This window comes from Neofelis nebulosa, chromosome 7 (assembly GCF_028018385.1).
Source record: "Neofelis nebulosa isolate mNeoNeb1 chromosome 7, mNeoNeb1.pri, whole genome shotgun sequence".
Taxonomy (NCBI): Eukaryota; Metazoa; Chordata; class Mammalia; order Carnivora; family Felidae; genus Neofelis; species Neofelis nebulosa.
The window spans coordinates 133,306,163-133,323,406 of NC_080788.1; the positions used below are offsets into that span (position 1 = coordinate 133,306,163).

At 37.3% G+C, this 17,244-nt stretch overlaps 1 protein-coding gene across 13 annotated transcripts in view; it reads right to left on the bottom strand.

The window, feature by feature from the left end:
- EML5 (EMAP like 5) overlaps positions 1-17,244 on the bottom strand; it is a 182,288-nt gene that overhangs the window by 65,914 nt on the left and 99,130 nt on the right. For all 13 annotated transcript variants that reach the window (XM_058739946.1, XM_058739947.1, XM_058739943.1 and 10 more), the window contains one exon: positions 12,707-12,848. In XM_058739946.1, the coding sequence (XP_058595929.1) occupies positions 12,707-12,848 (142 nt within the window). The remainder of the gene's footprint in view (positions 1-12,706; positions 12,849-17,244) is intronic.

Consider the following 17,244-nt stretch of genomic DNA (forward strand, 5'->3'; position numbering starts at 1 on the left):
GATTAGAAGATTAGAGATGAGGAAATCTGGAAAATCGAACTTTCAGAAAGGGCACAGGTGTGAAGATTTTTGCATCTCAGGGAATGCCCAACAAAAAGCATCCACTACAGAGGAGACTCTCAGTAATCAGGTACACAAAATAAATGCTCTAGGGACCTCAGAGCAGCCTCTTTTCCTAGGCAGCTAGCACTTACTCCGTGGGCTTGTGGTAAGTAGCATGGATGGAGTTTATGCTTGAGTTAGAAAACATGAACTCTCTTTTCCAAGGTTATCTTGCTACCACTACCATTACCACTGAGTGTCTACTCTGCTAACAGTAGAGAGCAACCGAGCTTCTGACATGGCACCATTCCCCAGGGAGATTGGCCAGCCAGCTGGTAGCATGTTGACTATACTGGACCTCTTCTTCTTTAGAGAAGGCAAAGATTCATCTTCACGAGAATAGATGTGAATCCTGGATTTGCCTTACCTGACCGACCATTATGCTTCTGCTAGCACCATCATCCATGGACACATGGGATGGATGCCCTATCCACTAACATAGAATTCCATGCTTCTGATCAAGGAACTTCAGGCAAAAAATGTGCATTAGGGTCATACCCATGGAATTAAATGATTTTATCACAACTCCCACTACTCCAAGAAAGCTAGTGTGGCTTACTGAAAACTAACTGATGTCACCATCTGGGAAACAACACCCTGAAAGACTGGGCTTTTGTCTTACAGAATGCAATATATACTTTGAATCACAGTTCATTACATGGTGCTGTCTACCTCATGGCCAGTTACATGGGTCTGGAAAATCAAGAAGTGGGAGTGATTCTTCTCACTACTAAATCTAATAATCAACTTGCACTATTTTGTTTTGCATCCTGGCAAATCTGAGCTCTGCTTATTTAGTCTTGACTCCTAAGAGCAGGGACAATTCTTTTACCAGGGAACATACTGATTCCTCTGAATGGGAATGTAGACTGCCACCTGGTCATGTTGGGCTCCTTAGGACAGTGAAACAACAGGCAAAGAAAGGGGCTGTTACTCTTCTTGCTGGAGTGGCTGATTGCAATTATAGAGGGGAAACTGAGTTACTGCTACACACCGAGGGCAAAGGAGACTATATCTGGGACCTGGAGGGTTCATTAGGATGCCCCTTAGTCTTCTATGACCAATAGTGAAACTTAATAGAAAACCAGGAAAAAAACAGGTAGAAATATTGAAATTTCACCTAATTTAGCAATGAAGGTTTGGGTTACTCATGAGCTAAGTAACTCCAACCACCTGAGGTTTCTGGCTCAGGACAAAGAAAATATGAAATGGGCAGAAGAAGAAGGAAGTCAGAGATGACAACCACAGGCGCCTGACTGGCTCAGTCGCTTAGATGTCCGACTTCAGCTCAGGTCATGATCTCATGGTTCATGAGTTCAAGCTCCACATCGGGCTCTCTGCTGTCAGCACTGAGCCCACTTTGGATCCTCTGTCCTCCCCTCTCTCTGCCCCTTCCCTGCTTGTTCTTTCTCTCAAAAATAAACATTAGGAAAAAAAGGGGGTTAGGGCACCAAGAATAATTTAAAAAACAAACAAAAAGAGTTATCAATCACAGCCCATAGCCAGTTACAGAAATAAGGACTAGACATAAATGCTTGTGTATATATAAGCTATTTACTTTTTTTTGTTTTTTAAATAATTACATCCAAGTTAATTAACATACAGCGTAATGATTTGAAGAACAGAATTTAGTGATTCATCACTTACATATAATACCGAGTGCTTATCCCAGGTGTCTTCCTTAATGCCCCTTGACCATTTAGCCCACCCCCCCACCCAACACCCCTTCAGCAACCCTCAGTTTGTTGTCTGTATTTAAGAGTCTCTTATGGTTTGTTCCCCTCCTTGTTTTTATATTATTTTTGCTTCCTTCTCTCTTCTTTTTAATACTTTACATAAGTTTGTTGATGGTTAATTTTACAATTTAGTCTGAAGTAAAAGAATATTCAGTAAGACTATGAATTTGAGAGTCATGAGTAGAATCATGTTGGAATGAATATAATAACTGTGGGAACTGTATGTCTTCGAATTTGGGGGAGAGGGTGAGAATTTCTTCACTTGTACCAGGAATAGTCTCTTTGGTTAGAAACTTTTTGGGTAGAACATAAACATAAGGTTAGTTCTGTGGTTATACTGAAGTTCAAGTGTTTGTAAAAGATGTACAGGGACGCTAATTAGACAAAGGGATAGTCTGTGCCAGTTATTATTTATTGCCTCTTAGTTCCAAATCTACCATTCTTTGGGCCTTGTAGACTTCTCTCTTTTGCCCGCTGATACAAAGCTTTGCCAATAGAGGGTGCTGGAAAGACACTACAAGTCCAAAGCAGGAGAAAGGGGCTCTCCTTCAGGCCTCCAGTGTTGGATTTTACCTACAGAGCCAGAGCACTGGTGTGCAGGGAGCCTGAAGCACCCCCCCACGGCGGCAGCACCCCCCCACTGCGGCAGCACCTCCCCACTGCGGCAGCAACCCCCCTCCCCGCTGTCCCCACTGCGGCAGCAAATTTCAGCAAATTTCCCCGCTGTCACAGTAATGGGCCTAACGATTCAGCTGTGGTTTGCAGTCTCTAGCAAGATGCTCTGCTAAGACAGCAGCGGCCCTCACCAGTCAACAGTCAACTTTGTCCTGGGTTAAGTTCTTCTCCAAAAAGCCCACTTGCCATTCAGTTCTGGTCTGTACCCTCTGGCAAGCTTTTCCTTTAGCCAGTGACCACTGTCTCTCTGTTCCACTGAGGGAGGCCTGCACTCTCTGGCAAGCTTCTTCACCACTGACAGACTGTTATGATGGCAGTTACACCCTTTCCAAACACCTCTGCATCTCCTTTAACTTCTTTCTTTGTTTATTATCCCTCAGCTAACTAGGCCTAGTAGCTGCTTTCTACAGCCTTCAGTAGGTAAACACCTTCTACTAGTTAATAATTCTTATTATTAAAATTTCCATGTTAAAATAACTAGTATAGTGTCTGTCTTCTAACTGGACAATGACTGATATAGTCACACAAAGTGCAAGTGTACAAATGAAATAAAAACAGCCAGGGAGAACCCAGGAGCATTTCTATATGTAGAGAGTAGGAAGAAGAGGCAGAGCCAGTTAAGGGAAGAAGAAAAAAAGAAGTCAATAAGATAGAGAGGGAGAAAGACATGCATGGGTTCCAAAGCCAAGTGAAAAATGTATTTCAGAAAAGAAGGGATGATCAGTTATGTCAAAAACTACTGTGAGGTAGAGTGAGGACCCAGAGGTGACCAAGAGATTGGCAGCAGATTCAATGGACAAATAGAAACAAAAGCCTAACTGGGGTAAGGTTTGTGAAGCAAATGTCATGTGAAAATAGAGAAGACAGTATCGCCTTTTGAGTATCACCCATTTCGAGGAGTTCTGCCACAAAGGAGAGCAGAGAAACAAAATGGTAGTGAGACTAGTCATCACAACTGCACACTGTATTCAACCCTTCAACCCTATTCAGCTGGCTGAACGGAGGCTTAGAGCAGGGGGAATGTTGGGTTTAAGCAAACATTAACCTAATAAGCATCCTTTTTTTTTTTTTTTTCCTCAACGTTTTTTATTTATTTTTTGGGACAGAGAGAGACAGAGCATGAACGGGGGAGGGGCAGAGAGAGAGGGAGACACAGAATCGGAAACAGGCTCCAGGCTCCGAGCCATCAGCCCAGAGCCTGACGCGGGGCTCGAACTCACGGACCGCGAGATCGTGACCTGGCTGAAGTCGGACGCTTAACCGACTGCGCCACCCAGGCGCCCTAATAAGCATCCTTTTAAATGCATAGCTGAGCTCCTTAAAAACTAAAAACAAACCAACCAACAAACAAAAAAACCCTCCCAGGGATGAAAACTAAATAAAGGGCAAAAAAACGAGAGTAGTAAAATAAAGTCACAGCTGCTCTGAGGGTACAGGAGATGTCTTGCTCCTGGGCTTCCTGGATAAAACTGCAATCTTTTAAGGGTTATACAGTCGATGTAGTCATCCAGTACTGGTTTTCAAGTTCTAGGTTACTTTTAAGTTCCAAAATACCAATACTGAAGGTGTAATACATTATTTCCAAATTTAAAAATAATCTGGTATCTGGATCATCCGCATCTTAAGGCATCCAGAATATTTTCCTACTTCTCTCAAGCTTTTTGGAGATGACAATCAACTGAGCAAAGCTTTGACTGCGTGAATAATTCTTCCTCTAGTTCAAAGACTTTTTCTACAAGTCGAATGTGAACACTGTATTAGTGTCCTAGAGCTGCTATTACAATTACCACAAACTAAGTCGCTTAAAACAACAGAAATCTATTCTTTCACACTTCTGGAATTTAGGGTCTGAAATCAAGGTGTAGGCAGGACTATGCTCCTCTGAAAGCTCTAGGAAGGATCCTTCCTTTCTTCTCCCTGGCTTCTGGAGTTTGCCACTAATCCTTGATGTTCCTTGGCTTGTAGACTCATCACCTCAATTTCTGCCTCCTGTTATTACATCACACTCTCCCTTTGTGTCTGTGTCTCCACACAGCCTTCTTATAAGAACACATACTAGTCATTCAGTGTAGAGTGCATCCTGATTCAATATGACCTCATCTTGATTACATTTGCAAAGACCCTATTTCCAAATAAGGTCACATTCAAATGTAAGTGGGTTAGGACTTACACATATCATTTTGGGGGACACAATTCAATCCACATTAGACATGACAGTAGTAAATTAGAATTTCCTTCTATAAATCTCAAATCTAAGGACAAAGAAAACTGGAAATGCTTCCTTTCAAGCAAACATTATAGCTTGTTATCAATAAAAGGGCTATAGTCCCTACTAAGAAAAATTAAAAGTTATTAAAAAAGATGTCCTCAAATAAGAGAGAGCAGTATATGATGAGTCAGAGGAAATTTGGAACTGGATTTTATTTATATATTTTCACCTTACTCAGATTAGTATGAAGTATAATATAGGGCCTTTTGAACATCTGGGAAAATTTGCACAAAACTAATTACTTTTGCAACTCAATAACAATACCATTAATGGGCTTTCTTAAGACTGCTTTAAAAAGAAAGATTATTGCATTTCCAAGTTTCCATGCTGAAAGTTTCTCCATTTTATGAAGTATTTATTTTTAAACAAATTATTAATTAAAATAAGGTAATACAGATATATTTTTATAATTGTGTCCTTTCACTTGATTTATATTTACAAATTTTGTACTTAATTATACTATTAGTTTCAATGATTTTTATTTTAACATTTCTTTTATAAATATATGAAGAAAGAAAATACAGATTTAACTGCATACAGTTTCTCCCCCTTCCACCACCCAAAACCTCCAAATACCTGTACTGTCCTTTAACTGAGTACTACAATCATATCTCAAGGGAAGAGCAAGTTTTAAAAATATGCCTGGCAGTAGAGAAAGACATTAGGAAATAGACTTCTATATCCTGACTTGGGTTCTAGACAGAGGGGAAAAATTGTACTGAAGATTCACAAATGCAGCATAGCTTATGCAGATCTTAGATTTGAAGTTATACTAACTATATGATCTATGCAATCCTAGTGAAAAAAAAAAATCCTTAGTAGTTCTGGATAGTAGCAACCCAGGCACCTGGGAGAAGGAAACACAAAATCACTCTGGAAATATACCTTTGATCCAGACTTCAGAGAAACCCCACAAGAAAGCCCAATTAAACATAAATTTATAATCCAAATATTCAAGCACAAAAGAAAATGGAACACCAGGAAGGAGTCAGCAGAAAAATAACACCAAAACAGCAGAAAAAAAACACAGCATAGTCAGATCCCAAAGGATGTCAGATAACTAGATTTCATAATCTTTATCTGATAAGTAAAGATTAAAGACATAAAAAAGGAAAGCTAAAACACAAAGAATATGTTATAAAAAATCTAAGGAACTTGAAAGAAAATAAAATTCCTAAAAATGAGAATTATCACACCTAACAGGTAGGTTAAACAGCAGACGTGAAAGAGAAAGAGCTGCTAATAATTCAGCCATAAAAAAAAAAAACAAAAAACGAAATCTTGCCATTTTCAATGATATGGATAGAGCTAGAGAGTATAATGCTAAGTAAAATAAGTTAGTCAGAGAAAGACAAATACCATCTGATTTCACTCATGTGTGGAATTTAAGAAACAGAACAAATGAGAGAAGGGAAATAAAAAGAGAGAGGCAGGGGCACCTGGGTGGCTCAGTCGGTTAAGCGTCCGACTTCGGTTCAGGTCATGATCTCACAGTTTGTGGGTTCGAGCTCCGCATTGGGCTCTGGGCTGACAGCTCAGAGCCTGGAGCCTGCTTAAGATTCTGTGTCTCCCTCTCTCTCTCTGCCCCTCCCCTACTCATGCTCTGTCTCTCTCTCTCAAAAATAAATAAAACTGTTAAAAAAAAATGATTGTTTCACTATATGCTAATTTGGATGTAAATTAAAAAAAATTAAAAGTTAAATTAAAAAAAAAACAGAGAGGCAAATGAAGAAACAGACTCTTAACTACAGAGAACAAACAGATGGTTCCCAGAATGGAGATGGGTGGAAGATGAGTGACACAGGTGATGGGTATCAAGAGTGCATTTATTGTGATGTGCACTGGGTGGACATTGTATGTAAGCCCTGAATCACTAAATTGTACACCTGAAACTGATATTACACTGTATGTTAACTGGAGTTTAAATAAAAAACTTTTAAAAAGAAAATTAAGAACTAGAATAAGATCTTAAAATTTCCAGAATACTGCAGAGAGAGACAGAAAATATGAAGTGAGCCAAGACATGGAATAATACTACATAATTAAAACATAAAAATCCTCTTAAAAACTCAGGTTTGCACCAATGCTAATATCATCCTCAATAGAGAAAAACAGAGCTTTCCCTCTAAGGTCAGGAACAAGGCAGGGATGTCCACTCTCACCACTGTTATTCAACATAGCATTGGAAGTCTTAGCCTCAGCAATCAGACAACACAAAGAAATAAAAGGCATCCAAATCAGCCAGGAGGAGGTCAAACTTTCACTCTTTGCAGATGACATGATACTCTATATGAAAAACCCGAAAGATTCCACCAAAAAACGGTTAGAACTGATCCATGAATTCAGCAAAGTTGCAGGGTATAAAATCAATGCACAGAAATCGGTTGCATTCCTATACACCAATAATGAAGCAACAGAAACAGAAATAAAGGAATCGATCTCATTTACCATTGCACCAAAACCCACAAAATACCTAGGAATAAATCTTACCAAAGAGGTGAAAGATCTATACACTGAAAACGATAGAAAGCTTATGAAAGAAACTGAAGACGACACACAAAAAAATGGAAAAATATTCCATGCTCTTGGATACGAAGAACAAATACTGTTAAAATGTCAATAGTACCCAAAGCAATCTACATATTCAGTGCAATCCCTATCAAAATAACACCAGCATTCTTCACAGAGCTAGAACAAACAATCCTAAAATTTGTATGGAACCAGAGAAGACTCCGAATAGCCAAAGCAATCTTGAAAAAGAAAACCAAAGCTGGAGGCATCACAATCCTGGACTTCAAGCTGTATTACAAAGCTGTCATCATCAAGACAGTATGGTACCGGCATAAAAACAGATACTCAGATCAATGGAACAGAATAGAGAACCCAGAAATGGACCCACAAACGTATGGCCAACTAATCTTTGACAAAGCAGAAAAGAATATCCAATCGAATAAAGACAGTCTCTTCAGCAAGTGGTGCTGGGAAAACTGGACAGCGACATGCAGAAGAATGAACCTGGACCACTTTCTTACACCATACACAAAAATAAACTCAAAATGGATGGAAGACCTAAGTGTAAGACAGGAAGCCATCAAAATCCTCGAGGAGAGAGCAGGCAAAAACCTCTTTGACCTCGGCTGCTGCAACTTCTTACTCAACACATCTCCAGAGGCAAGGGAAACCAAAGCAAAAATGAACTGTTGGGACCAAATCAAAATGAAAAGCTTCTGCACAGCGAAAGAAACAATCCGCAAAACTAAAAGGCAACCGACAGAATGGGAGACGGTATTTGCAAATGACATATCAGATAAAGGGTTAGTATCCAAAATCTATGAAGAACTTATGAAACTCAACACCCAAAAAACAAATAATCCAATGAAGAAATGGGCAAAAGACATGAACAGACACTTCTCCAAAGAAGACATCCAGATGGCCAACTGACACATGAGAAAATGTTCAACATCACTCATCATCAGGGAAATACAAATTAAAACCAAAATGAGATACCACCTCACACCTGTCAGAATGGCTAACATTAACAACTGAGGCAACAATAGATGTTGGCAAGGATGTAGAGAAAGATGGATCTCTTTTGCACTGCTGGTGGGAATGCAAACTGGTACATCCACTCTGGAAAACAATATGGTGTTCCTCAAAAAATTAAAAATAGAACTACCCTACAACTTAGCAATTGTACTACTAGGTATTTATCCAAGGGATACAGATATGCTGTTTCGAAGGGGCACATGCACCCCAATGTTTATAGCAGTACTATTGACAATAGCCAAAGTATGGAAAGAGCCCAAATGTCCATCGATGGATGAATGGATAAAGAAGATATGTATATACACACACACACACACACACACACACACACACACACACACACACGCACGCAATGGAGTATCACTCGGCAATCAAAAAGAATGAAATCTTGCCATTTGCAACTACGTGAATGGAACTAGAGGGTATTATGCTAAGTGAAATTAGTTAGTTGGAGAAAGACAAATATCATATGACTTCATTCATATGAGGATTTTAAGATACAATACAGATGAACATAAGGGAAGGGAGGCAAAAATAATATAAAAACAGGGAGGGGGACAAAACATAAGACTCTTAAATAGAGAGAACAAACAGAGGGTTACCAGAAAGATTGTGGGAGAGGGGATGGGCTACATGGGTAAGGGACATTAAGGAATCTACTCCTGAAATCACTGTTGCACCATATGCTAACTTGGATGTAAATTAAAAAATAAATTATTAATAAAAAATAAAGTAAAAACATTTCTTCCTCAAAAAAAAAAAAAATTCAGGTTTGCAAAAAGCAGCTAGCAAACAAAATGGCAATAAACACATGCCTATCAATAATTATTTTAAATGAAAATGTATTAAATGCTTCAATCAAAAGACAGAGTAGCTGAAAGAATAAAAATATAAGACCCATCTATCTATTGCCTACAAGAGACACACTGTAGAAGTAAGGTCACACACAAAAGTGCAGGAATGAAAAAAGATATTCTATATAAATGGAAACCAAAAGAAGCTGGGCAGCTACACTTTTGTCAGACAAAATTGACTTTAACACAAAGACTATAATAAGAGACAAAGAAAAGAAGGTCAATACATAAGGATAAAGGAGTCAATGCAGGAGGATGTAACGTTTGTTAATATTTATGCACTCAACAGAAGAGCACCTAAATACATAAAGCACATGTTAGCAGGCCTAAAGGAAGAAGTAGACAGCAATGCAATAATAGTAGGGGACTTTAATACCTTACTCACATCAATGGATAGATCATCTAGACAGAAAATTATTAAGGAAACATTGCCCTTAAATGGCATGTCACACCAGACGGACTTAACAGATATTTACAGAATATTCCATCCAAAAGCAAGAGAATACACATTCTTCTTGACTGCACGTGGAACACTTTCCAAGACAGATCATATGTTAGGCCACAAAACAAGTATTAATAAATCTAGACTAAAATCATATCAAGCATCTATTCCAACTACAACAGTATGGAACTAGAAACTAATTACATGAAAAAAATGGAAAATTCACAAATACACGGAGATTAAACAGCATGCTACTGAACAACCAATGGGTCAAAGAACTCAAAAGAGAAATCAAATAATACCTCGAGACAAACAAAAATGGAAATGTAACATCCCAAAATTTATGGGATGCAACAAAAACAGTTCTAAGAGGGAAGTTCACAGTGATAAACGCTTACCTGAAGAAATAAAGTCTCAAAGAAACAACCTAACTTTACACCTCAAGGAACTAGAGGAAAAAAAGAACAACTGAAGGCCAAAGTTAATAGAAGAAAGCAAATAACAAAGATTAGAACAGAAATAAATCAAACAGAGACTAAAGTAATAAAAGGAAAAATTAATGAAACTAATAACTGGTTCTTTGAAAAGACAAATAAAATTGACAAACCTTTAGCTACACTAAGAAACAAGAGAGGATACAAATAAGTAAAATCAGAAATGAAAGAGATGTTACAAATGATACCACAGAAACACAAAAGATCATAAGAGACTACTATGAACAATTATAATGCCAACAAATTGGACAACCTAGAAGAAATGGATAAATTCCTAAAAATGTAAAACCTACCAAGACTGAATTATGATGAAACAGAAAATGTAACTAACATCAAATATATGTCAATTAAAAAAATCAGTTTGCTTTTTAAGAATTGCAATGTCAGTGATAAAATACTTTTGCTGCTGGAACAGACCACTCCCACCATCTTATACTTGGAATTCCACTGGTTCAGACAAAGCAAACTGAAGGAATTGCCAACAAGTCTTTATTAAAGAAACTCTAAGACTACATTTTAGAAGAAAATGATAAAAGAAAAAATGTCTGAGATACAAGAAGAAAATGTGAAGAAGTGAATAAGCATAGATAAGCCAAAGTAAACACTGACTGCATTAAACAATAATAATGTCCAATTGAAGAGGGATTAAAAAAACCAAATTCTCAAAAATTAAAAATAGAACTACCATATGATGCAGCAAGTCCACCCAGCAAGTCCTGGGTACTTATCTGAAGAAAATGAAAACACTAACTCAAAAAGACATATGCACCCCCATGTTCACTGCAGCATTATTTACAATAATCAAGATACAGAAACAACCTAAGTGCCTGACAGATAAATGGGTAAAGAAAATGGTGTGTAAATACACATACACAATGGAATATTATTCAGCCATAAAAATGAATGACATCTTGCCAAACACTATACCATCTCATTGATATGTGGGATCTAAAAAAACAAAAACAGGGGCGCCTGAGTGGCTCAGTCGGTTAAGCATCTGACTTCACCTCAGGTCATGATCTCACGTTTCTTGAGTTTGAGCCTTGTGTCAGGCTCTGTGCTGACAGCTCAGAGACTGGAGCCTGCTTCGGGTTCTGGATCTTCCTCGCTCTCTGCCCCTCCCCTGCTCACACTCTGTATCTCTCTCTCTCTCTCTCAAAAATAAATTTAAAAACATTAAACAAAACAACAAACTCGTAGATACAAAAAACATTGGTGGTTGCCAGTGGCAGGTGGGCATACATGGTGACTATGATTAATAATCACTATATTAATAATAATCATAATTAATACTATATTGCATATTTGAAAGTTGTTAAAAGAGTAGATCTTAAAAATTTTCATCATAAAAAGAAAACATTTTGTAACTATGTATGGTGATGGATGTTAACTAGATTTATCGTAGTGATTATTTCACAATATATGCAAATATTGGATCATTATGTTGTACACCTGAAACTAATATGCTATGTGTCAATTATACCTCGATAAAAAAAAGAAAGAAAATCTGAGGTCTATTAAAGGTATGTTCCAAATTTGATCGGCTTCCTATGGCCTTGTGAAGAAGAGTATTTGATACTGTGATTTCCTGTGTACACAGAAGTGTGACTATGGTTTTGTGATCTTACTGTAACCCTTCATGTAGAAAGTTCAGTATAGAAATGCTGATATAACATTTGGTAATCTCTAGATCTCAGGGGGAAAAAACAACTAAAGAATGAAAATGCTGGCCATCAATAACTCAAAAAAAAAAAAAAAAGAAGAAGAAGAGACAGTGACAGGAGTTCAATTATTCTAGAGACAGTGATTAGTTTCAGATTTTTAGTTAAGTACAAATGTTTGAATACAGTAACCCTAGAAGAACAGACTCTTTTAATAGAAGAAAAAAATAAATTAACTGACTGAATTACAAATTCATGTTACCTAACTTTAACTTGGCCCTTATTATGGCCTGACAATCCTTTCATCTGCTGTTTCCATCACATTTCTTACATTCCCAATTCCCAACCTTTTCAACCAGAGTTCCTCCTTCAATACCTCCATATTCTAAAATAACATTCCCTACCACCTCACTAAGAAATGTGAAGCTATCTGTACATCCTCATTTGCCCTAGGTTAATAATATCAGTCTTAATGCAATAACTGAGCCCCTTATCTCTCTATACTGACAGGCTAGCTTCATTTGCCTCCTACAAAATGTGCTTAGTTTTGTTTCACCCTAAAATATTCTCCCCTCAATTCTGCTACCCCTTTATAAATTAAGGCCTTCTTTCTTCATTTTTGATTCTGAATTACATATATTCTAGAGTCGTAAAGGGTAGATAACTTGTTTTCTTCCTGTATTTTTAATTCCAACATGACACTGCAAACAGGTTCAGGATAGGTATGCTCACAGGAGGTCTCACAAAGCAAAGACTGGGTATAATTAATTTTCTTTATATAGCATCATGAGCAAGTGCACATAGAATAAATATGTAAAGCCTTTTTTATACACCTACTGTAGCTTTCTTAGATTTGTGAAGAGTTAGAAAACTGTGACTAAATGTGACTAACATGTTAATCTGTGCTCAAGTCTGAGAGCCTCTTACCCTTTTTCAGTTTCCGGACAGCCAACATACAATGACTAGGAGACAGATCCCATATTCTTAAGGTTTTATCATCACTGACAGTAGCACAGATGGGCAGATAGGGATGTGTAGCCAAACCCCACACCTCTCCTTCCATGTGTCCCTACAAAGAGAACATAGTTAAGATAAATTTAACCTAAATATATGTGTTTTTAAAAGAAAACTAAAGACAACACCTGATAATACACGACAGGATAATGAATAATGGATTAATCTAAAACTTTCTCTTTGGAATATATCTTAAAATACCTCAGTAACAACTTTATCTTCACAATTACACTACAATCAGTTACTATTTAAACTAGTTTAAAATCCTAAAATAGTCACTGAGTGAGGAGAATAGGAACTGGCTGCCTTGGAATGTTAATAACTGCCACAGAGGAGGAAGTTCCTGCATGTGAGAACAAGGAGTGCTGCAGACCTGCTCCCCAGTGAAACTGGTGAAATTAATAATAAAAAATTAAGGTCTCCGGAAATGGTTCCAAGGGACTATGACAAATGAAGAAACATTTACTCAATAAAGTCTGCTAATATTTGGTAAGAACAGTGAGAGTTTGCAGTATTTGAACCAAGACCCACTCCTTTCCTCCCCATCTCCAACTCACTGACCTGAAAACTCCACACCAGACTGATGTAAACAACACAAGGTATGGGTGCTCTCTCTCCTTCCCCTACTCTAATGGGCTATCTTCCCAGAAGAGGCAGGTGACCGCATTTCTTATCCTGCCCTCAATGCCTGTTAAAAGCTGAAACCTTGATGAGTGCTGGACACAGGTGGGAACTCCCTTCTGCCATCCCTATTCTGAGATGGAGGTTCTACACTGGGGGTCATGCCACTAAGAATACTGGGGCTTCAGTTCAACCCAAGAAGACTTGAGGCTACTGCTCCCTACTACCCCTTCCCCAAAATGGAGCACTCAGTTTCTAAAGCAAGGGACACTCAGAAAAGAGTCATCACTATCCAAACACTCAACTTCAGAGCCTTGGATCAGACAGTGTGCCTGGAAGAAAAAGCAAGCCATAAAATAGCTCCTAATGTCTCCTCAAAGGAAATGACTTCATTTGCTTCACAGTGTAGAAAAGTTCAAGCCTAAAGGTGCTCTCAAAAACAATGAAGGTTGTGATGAAAGGCAAATGGGAGCTGACTGGTACTCCTTAAACATACAGGCTACTCTGAAGACTAGTGAGTTTGCTCAACAGAACCAGGGCAATCTCAGAGATTGCTGGGAGGATACTGCTTCAAGTCAAAATCTCAAACATTAACCTACGAAAGGGGTGTCCCCTTTAAGGAGGCTGAGCAATTTGTGCTCTAGGGAAAGTGTTGAAAACAGTAGCAATTTAGTCAGCATCAGTCAGCAATTTAATGGAGTTCAGGGGCTGGGTGTAGTCAGGGAAAAAGACTGAGTAGAGAAGAGTAGAGGAGACTTCCCAAATCATTTTATGGAGCCAAAATGGCCCTGATACCAAAATCAGACATCACTAGGAAACTATAGACCCATGATCCCTTATATATAGTATGTGGATGCTAAAATCCTCAACTAAGTACTAACAAACTGATTCCAACATATACAAAAAGAATTCTACACCGTAACTAAGTGGGGTTTATCTCAGGAATGCAAGGTTGGTTTAAAAGATGAAAACCAATTAATATAATACACCATATCAATAGAATAAAAAAAAAAACCACATGATCTCTCAATAGACAAAGAAAAAGCCTTTGACAAATGCTTTTGACAAATGACACAATCTTTCATGATAAAAACTTGCATCAAACTAGGAACAGAAGTGTCATTCGTCAATCTGATAAAGGGCATCTATGAAAAATCCAGTTAATACTAAATGGTACAAATTGAATACTTCCTCTGTCTGTTCTACTTCTAATCTACATTGTACTGAAGATTCCAGCCAGGATATTTAGCCACGAAAAAGAAATAACAGGCATCCCAATTGGAAGGGGAACAGTAAAACTACATTTGCCATTCACATGATCTTATATATAAAAAATCCTAAAAATCCACTAAAAAACTATTAGAATAAATGAGGTCCATTATACTATGAGACTTGTATACTAAAAACTATAAACCTGTTGAAAAAAGTTAAAGATGATCTAACTGAATGGAAAGATCCCATGTTCATGGATACAATTTAATATTGTTAAGAGGTGCTATTCCTCAAACTGACCCATAGAATGCTGCTACAAACACTGCTGTACATGTTTTTTTTTTTTTTCTGTGTTCATCTGAATGCCCAGTTATGTACATATATCTCCACACTTTTTTTTTTTTTAATTCCACTGTAGATAACATGCAATGTTAGTTTCAGGTGTACAATATAGGGGTTCAATAGTTCCATATATTATTCAGTGCTCATCAAGATTAAGTGTACTCTGAATCCCCATCACCTATTTCACCCATCCCTCACCCCCACCTTCTCTCTGGTAACCATCAGTTTGTTCCCTACAGTTAAGAGTCTGGTTTTTTGGTCTCTTTTTTTTCCCTTTGCTCATTTGTTTTGTTTCTTAAATTCCACACGAGTGAAATCAGATGGTATTTGTCTTTCTCTGACTGGTTTATTTTGCTTAGTATCATATTCTCTAGCTTTATCCATGTTGCCATCTTGCAAATGGCAAGATTTCATTCTTTTTATGGGTGAATAATATATTCAAAATAATATTCCATTTTATACACACACACACCCGTCTTTTTTATTCATTCATCAGTTGATGGGACACTTGAGCTGCTTCCATAGTTTGGCTATTATAAATAATGTTGCAAAAAAGATAGGGTGCATGTATCCTTTCAAATAGTGTTTTTGTATTTTTGGGTAAATACCCTGTAGTGTGACTACTGGATCACAGGGTAGTCCTATTTTTCATTTTTTGAGGAAACTCCATGCTATTTTCTAGAGTGGCTGCACCAGTTTGCATTCCCACCAACAGTGCAGGAGTATCCTTTCTCTCCACGACCTTGTCAATACTTGTCATTTCTTGAGTTTTTGATTTTAGCCATTCTGACAAGTATGAGGTGATATCTCACTGTGGTTTTGATTTGCATTTCCCTGTATATCTCCACACTTTTTCCCCCCACACTTTTAATTACTATAAGTTTTATCTTATTTCCCGCATGGAGTTTCTCAAAAATTTCTTCACTCTTTTTGAGTATTTTTTCTTCTAGATGATTTTTTAAAAATCTTTCCAGAATTTTTGAAAAATATCATTTGGATTTGGTTTATGATCATACTGAATTCATAAGTTATTTAGATGTTTTATGTCTTTAGTAAAACTTTATGGCTTTCTTAACACTGATCTTCCATAGTTTTAGCTCTATTTATTCCTGGCTATTGTATAGTTTTCTTTGTGAGTACTATTTCTATGTCATATTCTTCTAATTGGTTATTGCTGATATATAGAAATACTATTGGCTTTTAGATGTTGATTTTGAATCTCACTTTACCAGACTCCTTAATTCTAGTAATTTTTCAGTTTATTCTCTTGAATATGCAAAGTATAGGGTTAAAATATCTGCAAATACTGACAGTGTTCTCCACTTATTTCCAACACTTAGACCTATATTGCTTTGTTTTTCTAGATTGGCTAAGACCTCACACACAATGCTAGACAATAATGGTGAGACCTGACATCCTTGTTTTGTTTCTGATGTTTAGGAGACAGCAGACATCTGAAATCTTAAGCTCTATAATAAATAGGAAAAATAACAGGATGCCATTTATCACTTCAAAATCTTTTCTTACAATTATAAAATTGTCTGTGTTTTTGAAAGTGCTGTCTGTGGATTCACCTGTAAAAGCGTACTTGTGTTAGTATTTTCCAAGAGATCATAAATATGTTAAATACCATGACTCTACCATCTTTCTACTTGAAAGGAATATTATGTGGGGCACCTGGGTGGCTCAGTCAGTTGAGTGTCCAACTCTTGATTTCGGCTTAGGTCATTATCTCACAATATGTGACACTGAGCTCCTTGTTGGGCTCTGTGCTGACAGCGTGGAGCCTGCTTGGGATTCTCTCTATCCTGCCTTGCCCTACCCCCATTCCCTCTCTTTCTCTTAAACTTAAAAAAAATTTTTTAAAGGAATATTATGTAACTGAAGTTAAAGAGTAAGACACCAAATTGTGACAGTAAATTTAATATAAAACGTTTTGTTTTATATGTATATTTGTACATATTTGTATATGATATATACAAATATATATATTTGTACATATTTGTATATTTGTAAATATGTATATTTATTTGCTTACAAATTCTCCTTGGTACATCAGGATATTACATTAACATTAAAGCATGTGCAGCGCTCTCCTCTAAGTGTGCTCTTTGATGTTTTAACAAAAGTGAGGTGGGGGGGAGTAGGGTTGGAGAAAAAAATAAGTCTGTAATAAGAAAGAACATAATTCTTTTTCAGAATAAAAGGCAAACTTAAAATTGGTCCTACCATATAGAGCTGGAGGACAATTTTTCATTAGGTAGATCCTACCTCAC